Source organism: Petromyzon marinus, chromosome 31, assembly GCF_048934315.1.
Source record: "Petromyzon marinus isolate PM22_M1 ecotype Great Lakes invasive population chromosome 31, UKy_Petmar_22M1.pri1.0, whole genome shotgun sequence".
Classification (NCBI taxonomy): Eukaryota; Metazoa; Chordata; class Hyperoartia; order Petromyzontiformes; family Petromyzontidae; genus Petromyzon; species Petromyzon marinus.
The window spans coordinates 5,686,249-5,711,071 of NC_133697.1; the positions used below are offsets into that span (position 1 = coordinate 5,686,249).

Sequence of the window (24,823 nt, forward strand, 5' to 3'; positions counted from 1 at the left end):
CCAGGAGTCTTAAGGCCATATCAAGATCAGATGCTAGATAACCGTTGTGCCTCACGCTCCCGTGGACAGCCTGCAATTGCTTACTCACACCATTGCTGACGGAAGGGAATCAAACTCGGGGGAAACTCTAGGAGAGCCCCTCTCGAGGGTATTTGGCCTACTCTTCTATACGGGCCAGATGTCTTGGAACAAAGTGGGAGTACCCACACTTTAGCCCACCACACGTGACCTCGCGATCCGACTGTCTGTACACTCATAAGGACACGTGAAAATATGGTTACGGAAAAGACGCCAGTGCTCGTGGCTTTGTTTTAATCAATTCAACCTGGAAAGTCTCACCGAGTCTCAAGGCTCTTCTTTCAATATTGTCCTGCACCAGAATATATGACCGATTCCCTTCTAATGAGCAATTTACTTAATGCGGGAGAAAACCAGAGTACGTGTAAAGCCCTTTGTAAATCTACTGCTGGATGGGGGCCTCTCCTCATGCCATGCGGGTCGTGGGGGCTATTTTACCATTACCTCACCACGCTGGTCGGTGTGGGCTGGTGCAGGTGGGAAGCATCATCACGGGAGCATATAAGTGCGGCATAACCATGGATTTTGCTGCACTGCATTCCGATTCTCGCAACGTAAATCCGCATCCTATGACACCTCCAAGGACCCTCCAGGCTCAAGCCTGCTAATCTTCCAACATTTATTGACATCGAGTGCATTTTGGACGAAACCAAAATACTCACCGAAAACCCACCGAAGACTATGAGCGGACAATCATAAAGAGTCTGCGCCGGTGGGTTTATGAACCCAATTGTTGTACCATCGCCTCATGGCCACATGGCAGGCAGCCCAGCGAGTCTCACAAATCTCTAAGTAGTCCACCAGCTCTTGCTTCCAAAGCGTTGGATTGTAGCCGTACATCCAGGGCCAAGCAGAGGTCCCCCCGAGGAACAGCACAGGATGCCACATGTGGCCATCCCTTATTCCACAGGGTCAAACAAACAGGCCCCCCATCGTGGGGCCACCTTTTAATGTTAGGCTCGAGGTGAGATGTTAACTACCTCACCTGGTATACAGGAGGCCGTAGGGTGCGATGAAGACACTGAAGCCTGTATATTTGGAGTTTGCGCGTCTCTCTCCCCGTGGCCGCGTGGATTTTTTTCAAGGGTCCACCGGTTTTTCGTTCCACATTAAGTAACATGCGTTTAGAGTATTTGGCTGCGATACATTTCTACATGATAAGCCACCTCGTTGAGCTACCATTTGTGGCCAGGTCGCTTCCGAAAAAGAGCTATATAGCTCAATAGGCCTTACCTGGTAAAAATTTTTACAAAAAGTTTATTTGAGTTTTTATGTCACCTCGCCTATTATTCACGAAAACAACGTGTGCCGAATGTGAGACCTGCGCTACACGAAGGCCGCCAACTGCCGGCACGGCTGTTAGTTGCGGCTAGTTGTAGCTATTTCCCTTGTGCCCTCTCCCTCAGTAACAATCCCGCCGAGTCGGCACAAATTCACAAGCGGAACATGCATCCCCATGACTTGAAGCGGAAAAAAATAAAGGAACACGAGGTGCCAAAGCGTCCCGGCTCGGGGGAGGGGGGGGGGGGAAGCGAGCGGATTTTAGCACAATCATGAGAGCGGTCTCATCATCCACCGATGCAATGATTTACATCCGCAGGGATGTCGGGGGCCAAGAAGGGGCCGGCCATGCCTGCGGGTCGGAAAAAAAAGCTGAACGTTTTACTTTTTAACGTTTCACGCACTTTCGTTCTGCGGGAAATATACATTGGTGCGCAAATCCCCCCCAAAAAAAGATTTCGCGTCGAATATTGAAAAGTGCTTCTGTTTCCACGGACTTGCCTTGCTGCACTGCGGTAAAGTGGAAACACTGACGGACAGATTTGTCTGTGGAAATTGTGGAGGAGTGACATTTTCTACATTTACTGCACAACCAGCCACGAAGGATTCCAACTACCTTCTTTCAGTAGTAATCGGTTTTTGGCTATGATTGTATGGTCACTGCCAGAAAGAAAGAAAGAAACGAAACAAGAATTGCAATGAAATAATAACAATTGTTCTGTTTTTGTGCACTTTGTATTGTATTTTAGATTGTCAAATATGTAAAGTGCATGTGAATGCATAGAGCCTCTTTATCAAATTGACTTCCAGGTGAGGGCCTAGACACTCGATGTGCATCATTCGGGTTATTTAACTTGGTCAGTGCGGGTTGGTCAAGGTGGGGAGCATAAACATGGGAGCACAGCGGTACAGTACAACAATGTATATCGCTACACTACCCCTCTGCTCTACTTCAACCCGCGTAAATTGACAGCAGGAATTACAAATTTCCATCAAACTCGACACGTCGATGAGTGATTTATAAAACGGCTGTCAAGAAAGAAAAACAAGTAAAAAGAAACACATTTTCTGGCTTACACTTCACGGATAAAAATAAATAAACCCAACACTTTAAAAAGCACTACCCTTGAATTGAACAACTTTCTCGATAACGATCGCCGCACCACAGAAAGCCGGCCAGTCGTGAAATCCGGTGATGCGTGGGCGGCCAAGATGAGCCGTTGGAAATGCATGACCCGGCGACCTGCAGCAAACATCTATGAAAAAGAGCTTTATAGCTCATCGGATTCCTCCAGTATAAATAAATATTAGCATTGCAGTGGCAGCGGTGGCTCCCCCTCTCCGGCTCGCTCACTCTCGCCGGCTCACTCTCGCCGGCTCACTCTCGCCGGCTCCCTCTCGCCGGCTCCCTCTCGCCGGCTCCCTCTCGCCGGCTCCCTCTCGCCGGCTCCCTCTCGCCGGCTCCCTCTCGCCGGCTCCCTCTCGCCGGCTCCCTCTCGTCGGCTCCCTCTCGCCGGCTCCCTCTCGCCGGCTCCCTCTCGCCGGCTCCCTCTCACCGACGCATTCTCGCCAGCTCACTCTCGCCGGCTCACTCTCACCGGGGTGCCGTGGCTTCGTGTCGACTCGCGGGCGTGCGTAACTCTTGGATGCGCGCGTATTTTTCCACATCGACAGCTGACCTCACGCATTGCTGAGCCACGGTGAGTAGAGTTGGCCTCTGTCACACTGCGGGCGTGCTGACAGCTGAGTTCCATTTGCTCCACAGACGCAAAAATTGTAATTGCATTGATGAGGAAATCATTTGTTTCGCCGCCGAGTTTCTCTTGCTCCAGTGCGCGCCCACAATTTAGCGACATTCCCCCTATTTATAGAACGTCGCACACAAACGCCGCCACCACATCCCCTAAAAATACTCGTGATACACTTCGAGAAGGCGCTGAAGCATGGTAAAAAAAAAAAGTTACGTGCCGAAAATCCTTCTTAACCATCACATTTATCTTAATCATATATTTTATATGCATATGTTGCCATTGGCGTCGACTCGCGCGGCAAATTACATTACATTCGGAACTCCGTAGCTAGCAGTGCATCACTCTGTGCCAGAGAATGATCAAAATCTCTGTGGAAGATGACGTCCTAGAATAACTTCTGAGGTCACTTCAAGAGGCCCCTTTATCTTTATCCACACTAGCTTTCATGTCCTGCTAAGAGCGTTTTTCACATGTCAATCAAAACATTTATTTTTTTCAGTCTCAGAGGCTTTTAACCCTCGCACTGCTCAGCGATGGAATTTGCTCCCGTCGTCCGTTTGCCCTCTTGTTCAATTCAAGAAAAGTATTAACTCTTATCTGTTATGCCTTTCACCAGTGGTTTGTTGCTGGCCGTTCGTCATATTGGGCCACAGAAACTGTGGATTTTAATAAGTACAATGTGAAGACAAATAAATAATAGCTACAACTTTGAGTATTTCGCTGCTATAAATTTCCACGTGATAAGCCACTTCGTTGAGCTATAATTTGTTGCCAGGTCGCTTCTGAAAAAGAGCTGCTTATCTCAGTGGGCCTTACCTGGTAAAATAAAAGAGAGTTTAGTTTAGAACACAATATTTTTCGTGCAGTAATTGGTGACCAACCCGCTGCAGTTGAGAACCCGGTTTAATCACACGTGTCTTCCCAGATTTGAACCCAGCATCTCAGCGGTGCTGGCTCAGCGTTTTGACTCCTGGGTGCTCCGACTACTGAGCCATGCAGCCACCTCTAGTCCCCCACTACTCTGAACTCTGGGTATAAGCACACCTGGCAGCCAATATATGCCCAATTAACTTCAATGCAGACCCATTTTACATAACACACAATTATTTCCAACGCCAAATATATATATTTTGCTTTGTGGTTGTCTTATTAACGAGCTTTGTGCTATTATGTATACATGTTTTACGGATTTTTGCGTGTGAAATTACAAGTATGAATGCATTAAATATTTAATTTCCCCTGTGCTGTATGTCACCGGTGTGAACACGCACACACACACACCTGTGTAATTTAGAGCTGCATATATGTACTATTCGTACATTAGCATCATCACTGCTCTCGTCATCGCTCACAGCACAACATCCAAGAATGGAAGCTTCCCGAAATCTTCAAAAGGCATCAATTTGCCTTGAGGGTAGCCAACCACGTGCATTCATTTTAATTTTGCATGGTATTTTTTTCGTAAAAAAAAAATTCTGACGAGTTTCAGAACACAGAATATTTCACCAGGCCCCACGGTACGCCACTCTCATTAGGCTCGGGGGATCTATGGGGATGTGCCAAAGAGGGTGCACGGGGAGGGACAGTTGCGATCACGAATTATTCATGACTTTCTAAACGGGCAGGGATGGCAATGAGCTCTTGAAACGCCAAGTAATTGTTTTTTTGTATAATCAGCAACAAGCGCAATAATTGTGCTTGTTGCTGTTGCCGGTGCACAAATGCCGGCGGACTTTCTTTCCACCCCGTGAATTGCAGCATGCTACAGATTAATTATTTTCCGCGTCCTCTGCGGAGCCTTGCGAGATCGGCTCAGTGGGCTAGAATTCAAAATGCCACGAGCAGTGACACAGCCGACGTCAGTAGAGGTGGTCGTGGTGGTGGTGATGACGACGACGGAAGTCACCTAGGCCCGAATTCTCAATCACTGCTCCAGCTCAGGCTTGGCTCTGGCGCGAGTGAGCCGGCTCATAGCCAGGCTGAAACCCGAGCCGGGCTCTTAGCATTGTACCAACCAACCATGTTCAATATTTCCATAAGGATGAGCTGGAGCCGAGCCATGGCTGAGCCACACACGTGTATTTGAAAAGCAACGGAGCAGATCGAGCCTGCTGAGCCGAGCTTGAGTGTGTTGAGAGGCTGAGTCAGAGCCAAGTCACAATGAGGAATATGGGCCCTACAGAAACACACACAACGGCTTCAAAAAATAAAAGCAGAGGATTCGCTGGGCTCCTGAGAAGGCATGCGGTTTACATGTACATTGCTGAAAATTTTTCGATAATCAAAATACATTTTGAATATGCGGATGTCAGAAATAATAAATAGTTATACATTTTTTTAAATGAAATATGCAATGAAAACTGATGTAGGGCAGCACAATAAAGTAGACCACACTGATATGCACATTTATTTATAAAAAAAAATAAGTCCTTCGAAACCCACCAATTGATGAGGGTCTCTCCACGCCGTGCCAGTCTCAGGAGGTTGTTTTGACCATACTTCACCATGCTGGTCAGTGCAGTTGAGTTAAGCAGCAGGTTGGGACAGCAAGACCGGCTCTATTATCACTTGCCACTACTGTTAGCCATGGACGGGAATCAAACTCTGTTTGCCGGGTTCAAGGCATAGCGCGCTAACCAATGCGCCACCGCCTCCGCCCCATAAACACGTACGGCAATGCAATTTCTGCAAATGTGTCTGCAACACTACTTTTCGGTGTGCAACTGGAACCTGGAACGTTGGAGGTAGAGATTTATCTCTTCAATGACAGCGGCCGTGCCAACACGCTCCTCGTCCGATTGTATCACCGAAGCCTCACTCTCCCGCAGCGTTTACGTCCACGTGCGGCTGCTTATAAACCACCTCTCATGACTCACGCTTTCCTTCAATGGGCCCTGGTAAGACGGGCACGATGGGCAGTCAATTACGAGCGCGCATGTGCGTGGCCGCGAGGTCGCCCCCCCCTTGCAGCAAATAAAACAGGCACGGCTGCGCCACGCGAGCGCCACATTGGTCCTGTGGGATGCACGCCGGATTTTAACATGCGGCACGCACTGCATTACGCGGGGGAGTGGTGGGGCAGAGGGCTCCTTTGTTACGTCGTGGCAGCATGCGCGCACACTAAATTCTCCCAACGTCGAATTGTGCAGCACCGCCTGGATTCCAGTGAATGCAGTGGCTCTCTCAACGACCTTTTTTTGGGTGGCCCCTCTGATCAAGACCACTGGTGCCCCCCCCCCGCATCTCTCCCACCGCCCACCCCTCCCAACCACTACACACCCACCCCCCTCCCCACCAGGTCACCAATAAGGGCACAATAGAGAGATCGCATGTCAACGCCTCTAGTCAACGCAGCGTTACTCAGGCGTTTTTCTTTTGTCGTTTCACGTTGTTGTTTTAATGTGTTTCGTCACCGCAACGTGCCGATGATGTTCCCCACACACATTCAAGATTTATCCTGCACAGTATTCGTGCCACGGTCTGCGCCCCCTCCACCCCCACAGAAAGGCTACCGTGCCTCCCACACACAGGTCGAGAACTATTGCAATTCATGTCCTGCGTATTGTTTGCCTACTTATCTTACTCTTGCTATTGTTGCTGTTGAAGATGTTATAAACGCACAATTATACGGATGTAAAATTCCAGCAGGACCCTCCAATTTATTGCCAGGAATTTATGTACTATGCATTAGAGCTGACATCTTTCATTTTTTTATGTCATCCCCCCGAAAGGGCAACGGAATTAAATATGGTGAAGATTTCCATTAACTGGCAAGGCCCCAATTACTTTACCCATCCCCCACCTTCACCAACCCGCACTGGACAGCAAGAGTATTGTATTGTCCAGGCCTTCAATAAACTAATATTACGTGTACATTTCCCCAATTTTACCTCAAATATTCTATCAGCAGCAGATCATGCTGTAAGCAATCCATTTATATACTCGCAAATAGCAGTGCATCACACCGTGTTAGAAAATGGCCCGCAGAAGGAGTACTCACGTAACTACTTCTTGCATCCTTTTTCAGTGATAATTTTTACGCACACACAAAGGGCATTGTACTTTCCCACGGGGCCCATGTGACAGAGAAATGTCCATCACCTTGGCAATAAACCCAATAGTTGTAATTCTCAGAGCTGGAATGTTGTCAAAAAAAGTTAAAAAGTCTCAGTTAATATTTTTGGGGGTTTTGTGCGTTCATTGGTAACCAAGCTGAGACCATCAACTCTGCTACACTTGAAAACCCGGTTTAACCACAAGTGGCTATTCATAATAAAGGTTTTTTGGTTAGATCGCGTTAGTTATAAATGTGTCGTAACCCTCCACCACCCGACACGGCCAATCAGCAAAAAAGTGTCACGTTGACAAAAGACAAATAGTTCACTACTTTAGCCCATTACATCCAGCATCAATTACCAGCGAAATTACCAGCGAAACGTCGTACTCAAACTGTAAATGTTGTGGATTCACTCTTCAACACACCGGTGGGCTAAAGTAGTGAACTATGTATTTTGTCAACGTGACACTTTTTTGCTGATTGGCCGTGTCGGGTGGTGGAGGGTTACGACACATTTATAACTAAACGCGATCTAACCCAAAAACCTTTATTATGAATAATATTGGTCGCGAAAGCCTACGTGTTAAACCACAAGTGGCTACCCAGATTTGAACCAAGGATCTCAGCAGCGCTGGCTTACCGCGTGGCCTAAAATATGGCTCTAGATTTTGGTGTAATAATTTATTTATGTAGTTTATTGTTAAAAATTCGGTCACAGTCCCTATGATCACTGTTACATTGCATTTATGGCTTTTATTTTGGTGATTTCGAAAACGTTTTTTTGTTTTTGGCCATGTTTTTGTTTTTTGTAGTACGGAGTTAGACTGATGGCCTTAATCTTAGTTGTCTTGTGGTTGTTGTTGTTGTTATTTGACTTGCATCCCACAAGGGATTTTTGCACACAGCGTTGGTGTACGGTGCTATTTCAGGAATATTTTGATTGTTTTTTTCCTGGATTTTCTGTTTGGACAGTCACATAATCACTTTAAGATGTTTTCTTGTTCATGTTTTTTGTTTGTTGCGGTTGCACCCGATTCAAGAGCCGAATGGCTCACAGGGCTATACCAAATAAATAAACTATGAAACCGCTCTGACCCCCTCGACCACATAGCCTGCTCATACTTTAACCCGAGGATGATTGCAGCCCTGGTTGGGTCTAAAATACCTGGACAAACAATAGTGTATATTTGCTGACTAAACATGACTAATTGATCCCTTTATGTAATAAGACATTACATCTCTTGCGTAAGGTCATGCAAGAGCTTGGAACATGTCAACCAAAGAAGGCACGTTCGGTCTCTGGGACCGAGGCTGAATAACATCCTTCTGCTGGAATATTAAAGCACTTTTCAAATATTTACACGTGTGACATCGCATTCGATACTTACACCCGTGGGCTGGCAAGCAAATATGCAGCATGGGTAAGCAAAATCAGATGGAAAACCAAACACTACGAGAAGTCTGGGAGGACATCTAAAATTGTATTGTTGCTGTTTAACCACTGCTGTAAATGTGATGTACATTTGTTATGGCATTTAAATAACCCATCAGCCAACCCTTCACAGACAATTGTTTTCAGTATTTCATAGTGATGACAAAGGTAATTGCACCTTCTTGGAGAATATGCTGCCAAATTATTTGAGATTCCCTTAACTCAGTACAGAACTGGGGATGCTGCCATGGTGTGACGGTCAGCACACCATGACTCGCAATCCAGAGGTCGCCGATTCGATCTCCCGGCTCGGCAGTTGTAAGAGTGGAAGTTTCTGAAATCCCCCACGCCGTGTCCTTACCCAGCCAGCAGTGTAAATGGGCTCACAACAGTTTAGTCCAGTGGCTCTTAACCTGGGGTGCACACACCCCCCAGGGAGTGCGAGATGCCCTTTCTGGGGGTGCGAGACATCGCCAGATTTTTTTAGAAGGTAAATCATCCAAAACACATTAAGCACGGGCTCGTAAGTACAACGACTTTGTTTCATCAAACCTATGAATTTATTAATATTATTTTAAAAAATTAACATTGAGAACCAAAGGGGTTCCGGCTGCAGTGAAGGATAAGCACCATCGGTTTAGTCAATCGGCAGGTCTCGTCCTGTGGGATAACGCGTTTGGAAACATGTCTAGCCAGCGTGGAAGAGCAGGAGGGAGCTTCCTTGAGTGGAGGCCCTTGTGCCGGCAGTAGCGCGACCACCTCATTGCAGGACTGCACTTTCACCTTGTTTAATACGAACAAGGGGGGGAAAGGCCACCTGCCTTGCAACAAACGTTTATAATCTCAGCATCACCGCACACTTAGTAATAAAGCACGGTGCACTTGAATAAGATCGGTGGTTGAAGTTATTCCTTATACTTTCACCATGGCATCCACAAGTTAATGATTTGAGTTTGCATTGGATATTAAAACAAATCCTGCTCAAATCAATATCGCAGAGGTGCTCATCTCCAGCTTACAGCCTTCAGCCAGTGGTAGAAATTCCACATTTCCATGGCGGAGGTGAGTATATCCTTAGGACAAGCACTGCGGATTTCCCCACAAAGTGGTACGTATTTTATCAACCTGGGAGGGATGATGTGCCGAGTCAACCCCCAACTCGGATTTGAACTCACAACCTCCTGAATGCGAGCCTGCTAACTCTACCACGGAGCCACCGTGCAAACGAGCTATTTCTATTTATTTTCGTCATGCAAATCACGTACATGTGCGTTACATTTCACGGGAATTATATAGCGAAATAAAGTGAAGCCGAGGATTTTCACGGATTCCCACATGCGTGGACAACATTAAAGTAAGCGGATTTCATAAGGCATTGTGGCAGTTGAGATAATTACAAAATTTAATTGATCCACAACTCCTCGTTTGATCCAACACAATGGCATCCTGCCAAATTCAAAACGTACCTGCCGGGCTATTTTATTTGTTAATTTAGATTATTTTTGTAACCGCGAAAAACACAAATCCAGAGACGTTAACACACACAGCTGGCACGTGGATGCAGCGTCTCGTCAAGGAAAGCCCGTCTGTAATAAACCCAACGTGTGTTATTTATTGTTATCTAAAACGGAGAGTGCCCGGCGGACTTCCAATACGCAATCTGCCAAAGAGGCTACAAAGGGGGTGGCAGAGGGGGGGGGATACGTGGGGGGAGATGTGGCAGAGGGGAGGGGTACGTGGGGGGGGGGGCGAGACGTGGAGCAGGGAGGCAGAGAGCGTGCACCAACGAACCTGCCAGTTCGCCACTGCACACCTAGGGCCTACTAAATAAATAAAAATACATGTGATAAACGCAATAAATATATATACAAACAAAACACCCGTGCGGGCGGTGTGGCGGACTGTTTGACTCCCTGACATCATCACCGGGCCGAGATGATGAAATGTCTCACGACGTGATGTGGCGACACTGAGAGGGTAAGAGATGAGGGTAGGCGAGGGGGTGGTGATGATGGGGGGGGGGGGGGGGGCAGAGAGCAGAGCGAGGATACAGAAGCAAGAGGGGGAATTGGAGAGAGGGGCGGGGGGTAGGCCTTGGGTTGACGAGCCAATAATAAGTGGAGCCAAACCCTGGCACGGTGGAAAAAAAAAAACATAACTAAGAACCTGGGTCCACACATCTCCAGAAAACCCAATTACAGTGGCGCTGGCCGTCTCCGCCCCCCCCACCGAGTGGACTTCGGCTGTTGCGGAATCCCGAACAGCCTCATGACGCCACACGCCAGCATCACTTGGCAGCCCAAGAGCATAAGATTGAAGCACTTTCTCGCCGTCACGACGGTAATTGTTTGTGCTGCCTTCCTGCCCGCCACACGCTCCGCGTTGCTTTGGGATAATAAAATGATCTTCGCATTAATCTTCTCCGGTTTCCACTCTGAGGTTACCGTGTACCGGCGCCCCCAGAGCTACAGCTTTCTGCCTCTCCCCCCCATCCACAACCCCAACTGTCCACTTCCCTGTGACGATAGTTGGGGTTTTGAGGGGGCTGAGCGATATTCCCTGCGTCGTGAGATTGTTACGGGGTCCCCAGCACTATTTGGTGAACTTCAAAACAGGTGTCGTGAACTTCTTATGCAACATTCACAGGCTGGCAGCAGCAGCATCACGTCACTTGTCTTCGTGCCTCTGAGTGTATGTTCTTCTTCAGCTCAATGTGCGCACGTTATTGGTGCCATGAGGGAATTGCCACCTTCAGCTGTAGAATCAGCATCAGCAGCACTATCATCGTCAAGCCCCTCCTGTGAAAGTTTCCTGGCTTTGGGTGAGCAGTTGGGATTTGTGGTCTGGGATGTGCAGAACCAATTCCTCTGTTGTGATAACTTGTTTGTTGTTTGTGCCTTTTGTTTTGGTATCATTTATTTATTCATTTTTTGTATATTCCTTGGTAGTAGGCTTTTCATTTGCTTGGTAGTAGCTGGGTATAAGAGGAGGTCCTTGTATGTAATTAATGTACAGCGTTGTGGGATACAATTAGCATGAATGACGCTATATAAAATGAAAGTATAATTAATATAAGCCACATTTCTGCCTTGCTCTATCCGTAGTGGTTTCTCAAACCCCTCTATGCAGCCAGCAGCCAACAGAAACAGCAGCTGGGCCAATTACCCCAGGCAAAGACAAACCCCATTGAAACAAATGCCCTCTCCCACCAAATCAGGTGAGCATAGTTATTGTTTAAACAACTCTCTCAAGGCCGGTTGGATCCACCTGTCTCCAACAGGCCGTTCCCCACCACACGGGGCCGTGTGGGGCTTCACAAGAGAAAAAAAGCCTTTTGCGTATCTTAAAAATATATATACACATAAGCAGAACCCAGTTGAGCCGGCTTACCGACCAGCAGCCGCGTAAGAGTTGCAGGGGATCGGCAATCCACATCTCATTGTCCCCCCCACTGAACGAGATGTCCATGCAGGTGTACACCCACGCACAAACGCGTTAGAGGGCGCCCTCCCTGTCGGGATGGATGCTGATACACCCCACGTCGAATATTGAACCTTAATTCCCCAGTAATCGATTATTTTCTCGCTCATTGATTAGGCCAACGCTTACTTTCGACGATTGAAATTCACAACAGCTTTCACTGAACGTCGACTGAGGCATTGCAGGAGGAGGAAGAGAAGGGGGGGGGCAGATTGTCCTCACCCCGGCCCCTCACCACGCCTCACCCTCGCGGGAGACTTTGCACGCACGTCTGTTGTGCTGTGGTGCACCTGGAGTGTGCGTGCGTGCGCGCGGAATGTGGGGAGCGGTGGCGCAGTGGTTAGCGCATTGCGCTACGAACCCGGCGACCAGAGTTCGATTTACGCTCACGGCCAACGCCAGGTGACGATTTTATCTGAACCGGTCCTGGGCCTCGCCCTAGGTCGACTCAGCCTCAAATGAGTACCTGGTGCGGTGTGTAAACATCGCCAGTGGGGAGACAAAGGCGGCCGGGTGTAGTGCTGGCCACGCAACCCCGGCCTTAATAGGTGCTCGCTAACATCACTTGCTCCAACAGTCCCTTCGGGCTATACGTGGAATCTTCGTATTGTGTGTGCGATACTGGGTAAGTGAACCGTCCATACGTCTACAGCCCGACACTCGTGATAGTGACGGGGAAGTGGTGGGGGGGGGCGGAGAGAGAGGGGGGGGGTGTCTACGTTGCCATGATTGAATATGCAGTTAGCACAATAATTGTCATTCCGTTTCCCTTTATGTTGAGTTACTCCCCGAATCTGCTGCGCTTACCAGCGCTGTCGTAAAATACCTGCGAACGCCCGGTATACCCACTGTGATGTTTCACATCAGTCCCCAAGGAAAACATGCATATTTATTAAGCTGTTAATAAAGAACATAATAATGATATTTGGGGTTTGCCCCTAAAATAACACCAAAAGGAAACGACAAAAAAAGGAGCAGAGTCGTGCAGATTCATTCCGGTGTGAAAACATGCACTCTTGAAAAACCTCCACCCTTCCTTTCCTGCTGGATAACGTCACGTCGTACCGCCATACCATTTTATCGAAATAGTAATTGATTACAAATCGATTATTCGACCCAAAGTAATCAATAATCGCGATTACTTAAAATACTGTATGTGGTAATCGCCCACCCCTACCTCCCTGCATGGAAATAACTGGACAAGATTGCCGATTAGGTTGATAAAATTCCCCAGTTAAAGAGCTTTACAGCTCATCACATTCCTTCAGTATCAAATAAAGATTCTCAAAATGGCCAGGGAGGTACTTTACCTTGGAGACGGAGCGATGAAACCGCCTGGTGCGGAGGTGCTTGGCAGAATTTAGCATTGCGAGACAGTGAAAGATGAAAACGACTTCTGCAAGGCCTACATCTAGCAGTGGATAGATCATGGCTGATTATTATAACCCAGAATGCACCTCATCTCACCAGATAGGGGAAGCTAAGCAAGGCTGAGCCTGGATGGTGATTGAATAGGTGACCACCACACACCGGCAGGTTGTTTATGGGCGAGTTGCCCGGGCCACGTGGTGGATTAGCAGAGGGCAGTACAGCAAATTGTCACCGTTGTATTGAGCTGCTATGCTCCTCGCAATATTCTCCCTGCGAAGTGAGGGTACAAATAGCCCCCTCGATCCCGCGCAGGGCGGGGACTCCTCCAGCAGTGGATCGACAAAGGGCTCCGCGTGTACATGCACGCGTAAGCACTGCTCGGATCAGTCGGCTCCGATGACGCACGCTTTGACCTGGCACTCGAGGCAAAAGCCTCGAGGCGCGCGTGCCTGTCACTGGCGTGCGCGATGCCAGGCTCTGGGTCCACGTCATGCCCTAGCCGTGCACTAATTCCCAAGCAAAGCCACCCAAGGGGAAGGATCTCACTGGCTTCTGAGGATGACATCAAAATTGCCCCTGTAGATGCAATCGAAAAAGCGATAATGCCACTTCTGATGGGTAGGCTTCCGCCGTCTTGATGCACTGGCTCTCCGATGCGCCTTCAAGTTGTGCCGTGCATTGGCGCAATGCCCCGATAATCAAGTCTGTAAATGACGAGAGAGAAAAACCCATCCTAACAGGAAAATAGTGCAGGCCGGAAAATGATATTGCTTCGAACGATGCACAGAGACATGCTATAAGCCTTGGTGCATTTTGCAAAAAGCCATCAGCATTTCCTGCAGAAGTGCATTGTGGTCCTTATTGTCAGATGTCTGAAATTTCACTCGGAGATGATTAGTAAAATCTGAAGAAGTTCCCTGCATGCGGAGCAAAGCGTCGAATAAAATGCCAAACAACGCATGGCACGACCCGAAATTGCACATCGGCGAGCTGATAATGACACGATTAACACCCAACCGGGATGTTGCCATTCGCCCCATAAAATGCCACATACTATTCCTCTAACCAGTAAAATCAATTGAGAAAAAAATAATAATGCATCTCGCTCTATTAGTTTCCATATCAATCACGGGGCGACGTGCAAAATCCATATCGCGCCAACATGAGTGCGCTGCCTCGCCATTTATTTCAATCTCCTCTGAAGCATCTTCCAGAGCAAATTAAACACAGGTCATTTTTTTAGAAATCCAATAAATGCTGCACGCACAAATAAGACAACGTCACCATAAAGAAACATAATAACGACAGTCTGCCAGGATAGGGTGTTTCAAGGTGGGTGCATTAATACTCAGGATGAAATAAAGATGTTTAATTTGTTTCGACATTCTGCAATTTCACTTTGATCATTATTCAAGGCGAACTTCCTTGACAAATGGAGATGAAAATGTAGAGAATGTGTAATAAATACGTAAACAGATATTATTTTTCACTCAAAATCACTTGGAATATGCCCAATATCTCATCAAATCTCGGAATCTAGCTAGGCAAGCTTTGGCCTGGATCGGTGATTGCATGCACACCAGGTTGCTACGGGCTGCTGTAAGGCTGACACGGTGTGGCAGCAGAAAGCAGCAAAATGAATTGCTGGATAATACTTCACTGCTGCCCTCCCCTCGGCCCCACGTTCACCAACCCGTACTGTGAGGCATGGTCAAATAATCTAGGATAGCATGCGGAGGGCCCTCAACCAGCAATCACCCAGGAGACGCCTTGCAGGAGATTGACTAAAGGAGCAGTGTGCAAATTTGTTGTCCTGCCCGCACCTCCGATTAACGGTCCTCCGTGTTTTCCCTCCAGATTTATAAACGTGTGTTTATAACATATTTGACTGTGATAAAGGTCCACGCGATACGCCACTTGGTTGAGCTATCATTCGTGGCCAAGGTCTCTTCTGAAAAAGAGCGATATAGCTCAGTTGGCCTCACATGGGAAAATTAAATAAACAAAAATTGAGAGAAATAGCATGGTTGGCTACGCAGTGTGTGAAAGAAGTGTAACATACATACATACATAATGCAGAGGCATTATGCAGAGATGCAGCCCCGTGCGGTGACCAAGATATGCGCAGACCGCAAATTGGCACGATGTTCCATCGGCACACACTCCGCCGCGCTGATCACGGCTTTCGAGCAAGAGAAGACAAAGCTCTCTTACTCCTCTCCGCTCTGCTAGTTGACCAGAAAAACGCGCTCATTAGACGTGCGGGCAGGCGCAGGGACAGCACGCCGATTCCACAACACAAGATCCTACTCGTTCTGTCACTTCCTCTTAGTTAACGTCCATGTACAGGCACATATATAAAGCAAAGCAATTTTTCACAGGCACAATTTATTTATGTTTTTAAAGGGGTTTTTTTTTTACAATATTTCCCCAGTTAAGGATGTGTCCCACAAAGTAAATATGCTGTACTGTATATGCAAGAGCTGTATTTATAGTATGTGTAAATTATAAATGTTTTTGTTCTTTGTCACTCGGCTGCTGGATGAAGGAGGCTTCCCCGTGTTGTTTTGGTCACGGTGGCTTTTCCGACCGTACCTCAAACTGGTCAGCGTGGAGGGAGGGGAGGGGGCATGTGTTCAGCTATGACTCACCAGCGATGTTAGCCAAGGCTAGGAGTCCAACTCGAGTAACCGGTTCATAGGGCAAGCAGTGCGCTAAACATTACATAACCGTTCCGCTGCATTCGGTCTTCTGCAAGTTAGAAGATTAGTGTTGACAGCCTGGCTGACTGTGGGTGGGTGTTTTCATTGCCTAGGAATGAGAATAAATGACAAGCGCGTTGCCTACGCGACAAATACAAAAAAAAATAGCCCTGCTTCCCAAATATTGAGTGAGTGTGCAATCGCAAAAAAAAAAAGAGGCAACCTTAAGAATAATAATTATGAAAATATCCCCGAATAAGTCTGCGGCAGCAACGGGCATGAGCTCATGCCAGCGTTGGGTTCTAAGCATTGCAGATGCCCAAAATGTGAAGATTGGCACAATCTGACGCGTTGGGTGTCTGCTGTCAGGCATCTTAGGGCGAGCTGGTCTCTCGAGGAAGGTGACGTCTCCGTGTGTTGACCCGTTGCCAGAGTGATCATCGTACCGTATTAATTCACCCCCCCACCCCGCCCCCCATCACTCTCTCCGCTGTCGTTCCCCTACTCTTTCTCTTTACCCACCGCTCCTTCGCTCTCCTCCTTCAGATCACAACGAGATTCTTCTCCAGATCCGTTCATCTGCAGTGAACACGGCCAATCCCTTGCATTGTGCCGTTTTGGGTCGAACTCCCCAACAGAGAGGGCCTTTTGCCGATAAACATATGGCAGTTCAGAAAAATATTTGTTAAAAAGTGTACAAATAAACTCGTGTGTGGGACGGATATGTGGAGGCATATTAGCTACCCCGTATCCTGGTTCTCTTTTTCAATGTTTGTTCTGTTGAAAAGAAACCAAAAAAAAATCCATCTTAAGCATTGCGGATGCATGCACGGTTGAGCTGATGCGGCAGTGCAACGTGAATTTTTTTTAAATGCTCCCTGGAAATCCACGACGGGCGCACGCTCTGCGCGGCACTGCAGACGGAAATAAATCCAGGATATAACGGTTGTGCGCGCGTGCCCGCGCCGCTCGGCAATTAAGGCACTCATTTATTTTCCCGATCCTGCCTCTTCCCGCCGGACGCGAATAGCGGCATTCTCAAGTGTTGATGAGCCACCTTCAACAGCGTGTGCCACAGCAAGCGAACCCGCAGGCGAAGAAGCAAGATGAAGATTTTAGAGAGTTAGTGGGCATCAAATGAGGGCACACCGTGGCGCTTGTTTGCATGGGCACCTGGTGCAAAGCAGGGCCACCTAGATAGCTGGGGGGGGGGGGGGGGGTGGCAAAAGGGGCAATATGCCCTGGGCTTCACAAAACGTTGTTTGCCGCGAATGAATAAGGCCCCCCACGCTCCACATGGCATGCTGCCCTGGGCCTCCAGGAACGTCTGAGCAGCCCTGGGTAGGAGGGATTAAATAGGACCCCCCGTAAAATGCCCCCATCTTCTTCGTAGCTCGGCACCTGGACCTGTCCAGATCGTGGGCCTTGGTGCGGTTGCACCGCCTGCACACTTGATAGCTAAGCCACTGGCGTTGAACAACAATTTTAATTTGAAAAGATAATAAGACAGTTACTTTTAACCATTAGCTTGTTAGCTTCATTGCAACACGACTAATTATTTACTCGCCGAGCGTATTTCATTTTTGATAACCAAATAAATAACTCATCAGGTCGGTTGAGCGGCCAGCACCTGTAATGGTCTCATCATTGCCACTACACAGAACACAGTGGCACGCAGTGGCGCACACACACAATGGCACAAAGACAGAGCCCCCGTGTAGCCTCAACATACTTTTGGGAGCAAATGCTGTTAGCGAGCACCTATGAAGGCCGACACGGCACACGAGGGGGTTGGTGGCCAGCACCACGCCCGGCTGCCTTTGTCTCCCCAGTGGCGATGTTTACACACCGCACGAGGAACTCATTTTAGGCTTAGTCGACGTAGGGGAGGCCCAGGAACAGTTGTTCAGACAATGGGCGTGCACACAGTGGCACGTGGCAAATGAATTACCCTGTGAGTCGGCGATGATGTTCGCAACGCGCTCACAGAACATAAGGCTTGTGTTGGCACCGAATTGCACCGTGGACTAAAAATATGTTCGCCAGATGCCATGTTCGCCTTGGCTCTATTTCCAAAGTAAGAGAAGCCCCGTCATTCACTCTGCATTGCAATTGTCGTGTACGCACACAAATACACTCAAGTCCCCCGAGAATAATAATTAAGCTCAAGATTAAATTTTCCACGGGCAAATTCTCCCGATACGTTTGGACGGGATCTGATTTCACTGCCATTCCACCCTTGCCTCGGGTCACACCCATAATTTCAGCAATCACGTGCTTTGCTTTGGATATCCACTCTAATTGGATCATTAAAACAAAAAATAAAGCTTAAAAAGGTGGTGTTATGTTTGTATTTTTTGTAACGGTATGAATTAGTTATTCCCACTTAGGTGGAATGGGTGCCTTTCAAAGCTAATTTCCCAGCATCCGACCTAAGCAATTGGTTCTCAGGATAAATGTACAACCCTGACTGGGACGCATTCATCTCCATTTCAAAGGTATAGTTCCGAGAGAGGTTGTGCGAGTTAAATGGCAATTAATTACCATGGTTCGATTCTACAATTCTCAAGGTTTACCATAACACTTTATAAATTACAGTAGTCCATTGGTAAACAGTGACATCGGTTAACTTTTTTTTTGTTAATGTTTCACCTCCGGTAGGACCCTCATGGGTTCGACTAACGTTAAAATGTTGATTAACGGCACGTTTACACCTTATGCACACGGGCGCCAATTTCGGCCATTTCGAGCGCTTGTAATTGGGGCTGAGCCATGGCCTCATCCAATCAGCAACGCCCATTTGTGAGCGTTTATATCTCGACTGGCTTTGTTTACATTGTGTTTTCTCGTTAAATTATGTTTTCTATTAACATGTAAATTCCTATATTCGATTGACAGTTTTTTCAGCTGACAGTAGTTTTCGTGAAATGGAGAGAAAAAAACGTTCACCCGAGGGACTGCTGTATATTAATGGGTTTTGTTGCTCAAAAATAACGATTACATGTAGATGCATGCTTTGTACTCGAAATTAGTTTCGTACTATATTTGCTGAATGTTCTCAAATAGGCAGTCGGTAGGTCTAAATGAAGCCGCTAAACAACAGCCACTGAAAAAAGTGATTTGATAATTGCCTCACTCCAAGTAGCATATTTTTTTTTAAATTAAAATACAAACTTCAGATTTTCACAGGCAACATCTTTTCTAAAAATGTATCGAAAAAAATTATACATGCCAGGTCTTTGTCGTAGCTGCATCGCGACGGAATGTTAACAAGCAAGCCGAATTTAATTGTACAGAGGCGTTGCTGGCGATTACATACAGCTTCCTCGGGCGTTTCACAGAAGTTCAGCCCTCGCGGGAAATTGTCAGAATCTTGTTTGTATTCAACATACCTTTCACGACGCCCAAAACGGGCGATGGTAAAAAGCCTCGCAGTTTGCACCACTGAAGGAGAAACGGCGCGACAATTCATTTTCGAGACTGATATGGAGCAGTTTCCGACAGTTTGAAGGTCTCTTGAAAATTAATTTTGCCGTTTGAGTGGCATTCCCTCCCCCCCCCCCCCCCCCCACTGAAGAAACGCGGGGTCAAACTGCACGACGAATGGCTTGTAAATGGGCATAATAGTGTTCAACATGAAAAAAACATTCGTAGATAATCTCGGGCGATAAGGAAATGTAATATTGACGGAACGCTAAACATTTTTTTTCTTTCTTGGACTCTCGGAGCTTTGCTGTGAGGGTCGTCTAGCAGGAGAGAATATCTAATTAAATTCATCGTGCAACGCGGCGGGAGGTGGGATGGAGGGAGGAGGGCAAGGGGGCAAGGAATCAGTAACCTCTTCAAAGACATCATTTTTCTTTGCCTGGCCTGCTAATTATTTTTGCACCGACTGACAATCTTTTTTGTTTATACGGAGCACAGGAAAAACATAAAACAACCCAAACTAAAAGCATTTTGTAAGTTATTGCATGAATAACCCTGACCACCAGGCACAAGTCAATATTTAAAAATGCAAAAGGCAAAATATCGTTAAAAATGCAAACATTAGGATTCCCACATACAGCATGTAATGCGCCTTTTTAAAATAAGGCTAATGAAACCCTTGGCAGAGAATGCCCTCGAGATGGAGCTTTTGGAATAAATTAATAAAAAAATCACTTAAATTCTGTAATGAGCTGGTAGGGGGGGGGAGCAAATGTTTGTTTAGACTTTCCGTGAGAGGCAAGGGTGAGCAGACCCAGGGAGGCGGAGGAAATCTCCGCGGGATATTTTCCAACGGTTCCACCACCGGTTGTCTCCGGGATCGAACGCGGAAAAACCGAACGCACGTCACCAACATCGCTGGTGCGATAGCAACACAAAAATGCGAATCCTCGCCCCCCCCCACCCTCCACCGAGACATCTACAACGTGACGACATGCCCGCGTGTCCAGACGCGCGCGTTGCAGACGTGCGCTCACAGAATTCCACTTGTAAGGCCACGCTGGTGTTTTTTTTGGTGTTTTGGCTGGAACCGGGCTTCTGTTGGTGTAACCAGGTCCCCATTAAAAAATGTTATTTTTAATTTCCCACTGGGTTTTACTTGCGCCCAAACAAAACCTACATCTAAGATCTATAAAACGTGTAAATGCTGTGGTGTGTGTACAGCCCCCCCCCCACCCCCCATTTTTTTCAATCCACTGCTGGATGAGGGTCTCCCTAAAAGCATGCAGATCGTGGAGGTTAAACGACCACACTCCACCCACGCTGGTCAGCGCGAGTTGGCAAAAGGCGGCCAGCATGGACTCCCGGAGCATAGACGTACAGTAGAACAAAATGTGCTTTTGCGCGGTCTGTTGACCACCACGTATCCACCCACAACAACCTCATGTGCACGGTGGAATGGTCACTCATACAAAAGCTATCCAGGCTCAAACTCGCTTAGCTTCCGAGGTCGGATTAAATCAGCCGCAAAGCCGGGTCATTTGGCCCTAGGCAGGTCGGCAAACACTTGCACATACGATTGATCATAGGTTGCTAGGGGTCAGTGTGGGGGGGGGGGGGGTTAAAGCATATAGAGAGAACAAAGTAAGCTCTAGGACAGCTGCCCCTTCAGTCTCTATCTAGTCACACCCACGGTGCACTGGCTTGTGCACAACATATTCCATTGCTTGCCATCTTCAATATCAATTTTGTTTGAAATACGGTGGCTGTACGCCTCAAGGTTCTGTGCACTTGCCAATCTTTATTTTTTTTACCCCTTTTTTGGACACCGAATTTTGCCCGTGTGGTATCCTGTCTCGATTACATTTTTATTTTTATTGTCAAGTCAAAATCCAGACACGTGCATTATTACCAAATAACAACAAGCCGCCCACACGCACGTGTCGCTGACATATGGAACAGACTCAACGGCTTTTAGCGCGGTGGCGGCTGCAAGCGGTATTTGTAACTTATCAACAACAGCGCCGGCAGGGTTCAGCTTACGCGAGAGATCACTGCGTTCGCACGGTTTCATTTGGCGTTCATATTTGAGCCGCAGAGAGAGAGAGAGAACGACGGAGTCCGTCCCCCCCCCCCCCCAACGCGTCTCGCGCACAAGGATACGGCAAGGCACCCCCCCGCCATCCAAAGCTCGGCCGCGCGAGCGTTATCAGCATCCCACGCGCGACCACTGGCACCACATGCATTCATATGCCAGGCACACGAGCACCGCGCACTGTACGCACGGCCGTGTAGTGGCGAGAGAGCATGTGTAGTGGCGAGAGCGTTGTTAATCGTCGCGGTTCGGCGTCTTCCCGCGGACACGAGGCGAGCGGGCGTTCGTTCGTTTGTCCGGCGCCGTGCGGGGGGGGGGGGTTTCGTTTTAATTGCGTTCGACACAATGGGCAGAGTTGAGTGCGCTCGTGAATCAAACGCACGCGCAGGCGCGATTGGTGAACAGATACGCCGGGCCCAGGGCGGTATTACAAGGCTCATTGCCCACGATGATCCCACGGACGGACCAAAACAAAGTAGCCGTGCTGCCGACTGAATAGGAGCGGCGTCGGGAAAATTGTCCATTCGGTGGAAAGTGTAAGGCGCGTGTGAAAGCCCTGTAAAGCCCCGGTCAGGATCATTGTTGTATGCGTCGAAGTGAGGACAAAATCCCACTGTTGCACTTTTGATTATTTGAGCTGAGAGAAAAAAAAAGAGTCAAATAAATGAATGGAAAACACATGACAATAATGCAGCAGCACTCTTTACATATTTTTTTCTTTCTGCAGGCCCAATGAAAACATTTGTGCCTGGACATGGGAAACGCTCATGCGTGACACAATTCCAGCGTTGCGTTACAAACCTGTGCAATAAACAACAGTCGGCTGTGACAGTATTATCTCTGCGACAGCTGCTACTACAGCAGCAAGACGAACAAGACCATGACGATACGTTCCGCTGTGTATTCACAAGTCTATTACGGTTAACCAAACCTGAACAACTATAGCTTTATTTGTTTGCTTTTGTTTCATCTCAACGAGGTTGCCAACAGATCAGCATTCATCGTGAGCGCGCGAAACAGAGCTTGCCTTCCTCGCACCGTGTGTCCACCGTAACCTGTGTTATTTAAATTCGCTACAGCGACAGACACGCGGACGGATGGACACACAAGGAGCAGAGAGGTGCAATCGCGGCGCGCCGCGTACTCACACGATCTCGTCATTGTGAAACTCGAGCTCGCCGAAGGAATCCTCGTAATCGTCGCCGCTGCCGCGCGCCGTCCCCTCCATGGTGCGGTACGGAACGACGACGGTGCCGCGGGCGCCCGACGTCCTCATCACCTTCGCCTCCATGACGCCGACGCTCTCGCTCACGCGCATCACCTTCTCCTCGAACATGAAGATGCCCGCGTGGTCGTCGTCAAAGATGGTGACCGTGGCCACGGTGGGCTCCACCAGCAGGGCCTTCGGCAGGCTCACGTGGTTGATCTCCGGGCCGTCCTCCGTCACCTCCGCCTCGACGTCCGAGAGGCGCACGTAGAAGTGCTCGTCCTCCTCAAAGATGTCGTCGTCGATGATGCTGATCGAGATCTCCTTCTGGGTCTCGCCCGGCTTGAAGACGATCTTCCCCTCGCTGAACTCGAAGTCCGAGCCGGCCGTGGCGGTCCCGTTCTCCGTCTTGTAGCGCACGCTCACGAAGCCGCTCGTGTCGCCGCCCTTGCGCGATACCGTCAGGATGCACGAGCCGCAGTTCTCGAAGCACTGGTACGCGCCCGGTTCGAAGCAGATCTTGCTCACGAAGTCGCTCTCGCCGTCGCTCTCGATGTTCTGGACGCTCATGGCCTTGCGCGCCTGGTCAGCCGCGTGCTTCTTCAGAATGTTGCCGGCACCCGTCATCATGCGGATCGCCTGAATGCGGTAGAACGCGCGGCTCTTCTGCTGCTGGGTGAGCGCCTGGTAGTTGGCGAGCTCCACCAGCTGGTCCAGGTCCTTCTCGGGGTACTTCTGCTTCAGCTCTTTGAGCAGCTTGATCATGTCGCGCCGGCTCTCGTCGATGTCTTTCTCCTCCCCGTCGACGAGCATCCCGTCGGGCACGACGTCGGTCTCGTAGTTGAGCATCCTGCCGTCCATCTCGATGTTCATGCGGGGCCGGTCGCCCTCTGTCTCGATGATGATGCCCCTGTGCTTGTCGGCGCGGTACTTCTTGTACATGTACTTGTAGAAGAGGAGGCGGCGGTCGGCGACCCAGGCGAACACCACGCAGATGGGGAAGAACATGAACGTGAGCAGGGCCTCCCAGATGTCGACGACATTCGGAGAGATCACGGCCAGGATCAGGTAGAGCCAGATGTACGCGAAGATGCTCCACGCGGCCGTCACGAAGAACACGCGCAGGTGCTTGATCTTGCGCGTCTCGCCGTCGGGGATGGAGTACACGCAGATGGCGATGATGACGAACATGTTGAAGGCGGCGCTACCGACGATGGTGCTGGGGCCCAGGTCGCCGGCTTCGAAGCCGTGGCCGCAGATCTCGATGATGGAGAGCAGGATCTCGGGGGCCGAGGAGCCCAGGGCCATCAGCGTGAGGTTGGAGACGGTCTCGTTCCACACGCGTACCGTGGTGGTGGTCGTCTCACCGTCGGGCCGCTTGATGGTGATCTCCTTCTCCTGCGACGTGATCACCTCGATGGAGGCCATGAAGCGGTCGGCGATGATCGACACTCCCAGGAACATGTATATGAGAGCGACAAAGTACACGATCGCTCGGGCCACCTTGTCGCCGACCGACGGATTGTTCGGCACCCATATTGGGAGGATGATGCCTCTCGCGCATTCGTAGGAACCGTAGCAATCCTTGGTGATGTTGGCTCTGCTTTTGAGGTAAGGGTCATCGGAGGAGTCCGCCGCGGTGATCAACTGCCCGAGCAAGACGATCGCTCCCACGCGGAGGCACAAGGAAGTCCTGATGCCGATGGTCGCTCTGGCCATTCTTCCTTTCTGTTCTTTCTCGGAAGAAATGTGAGAAGACTCGTCGCTCCTGAGAGGGACGTCCCGGTCGTCACCTGTATCGGAAAAAGATAAAACTTCTTTAAAAATGATTTCGAGAAGACGAAGAAAACAGTGCGGCCGTATTTCCCAACTATTAAACGCAACACCCCGCCCCCCCCCCCTTTTTATTTTGAAGCAATTGCTGGGGCTGCGTCTTATAATCC

The 24,823-nt window shown here is 48.7% G+C and overlaps 1 protein-coding gene across 3 annotated transcripts in view; it reads right to left on the reverse strand.

The window, feature by feature from the left end:
* LOC116947943 (sodium/calcium exchanger 1-like) overlaps window positions 1-24,823 on the reverse strand; it is a 131,231-nt gene that overhangs the window by 100,798 nt on the left and 5,610 nt on the right. For all 3 annotated transcript variants that reach the window (XM_032964283.2, XM_076071036.1, XM_076071035.1), the window contains exon 2: window positions 22,822-24,673. In XM_032964283.2, coding sequence (XP_032820174.2) covers window positions 22,822-24,599 — 1,778 coding nt within the window. In that variant the 5' untranslated portion in view covers window positions 24,600-24,673. The remainder of the gene's footprint in view (window positions 1-22,821; window positions 24,674-24,823) is intronic.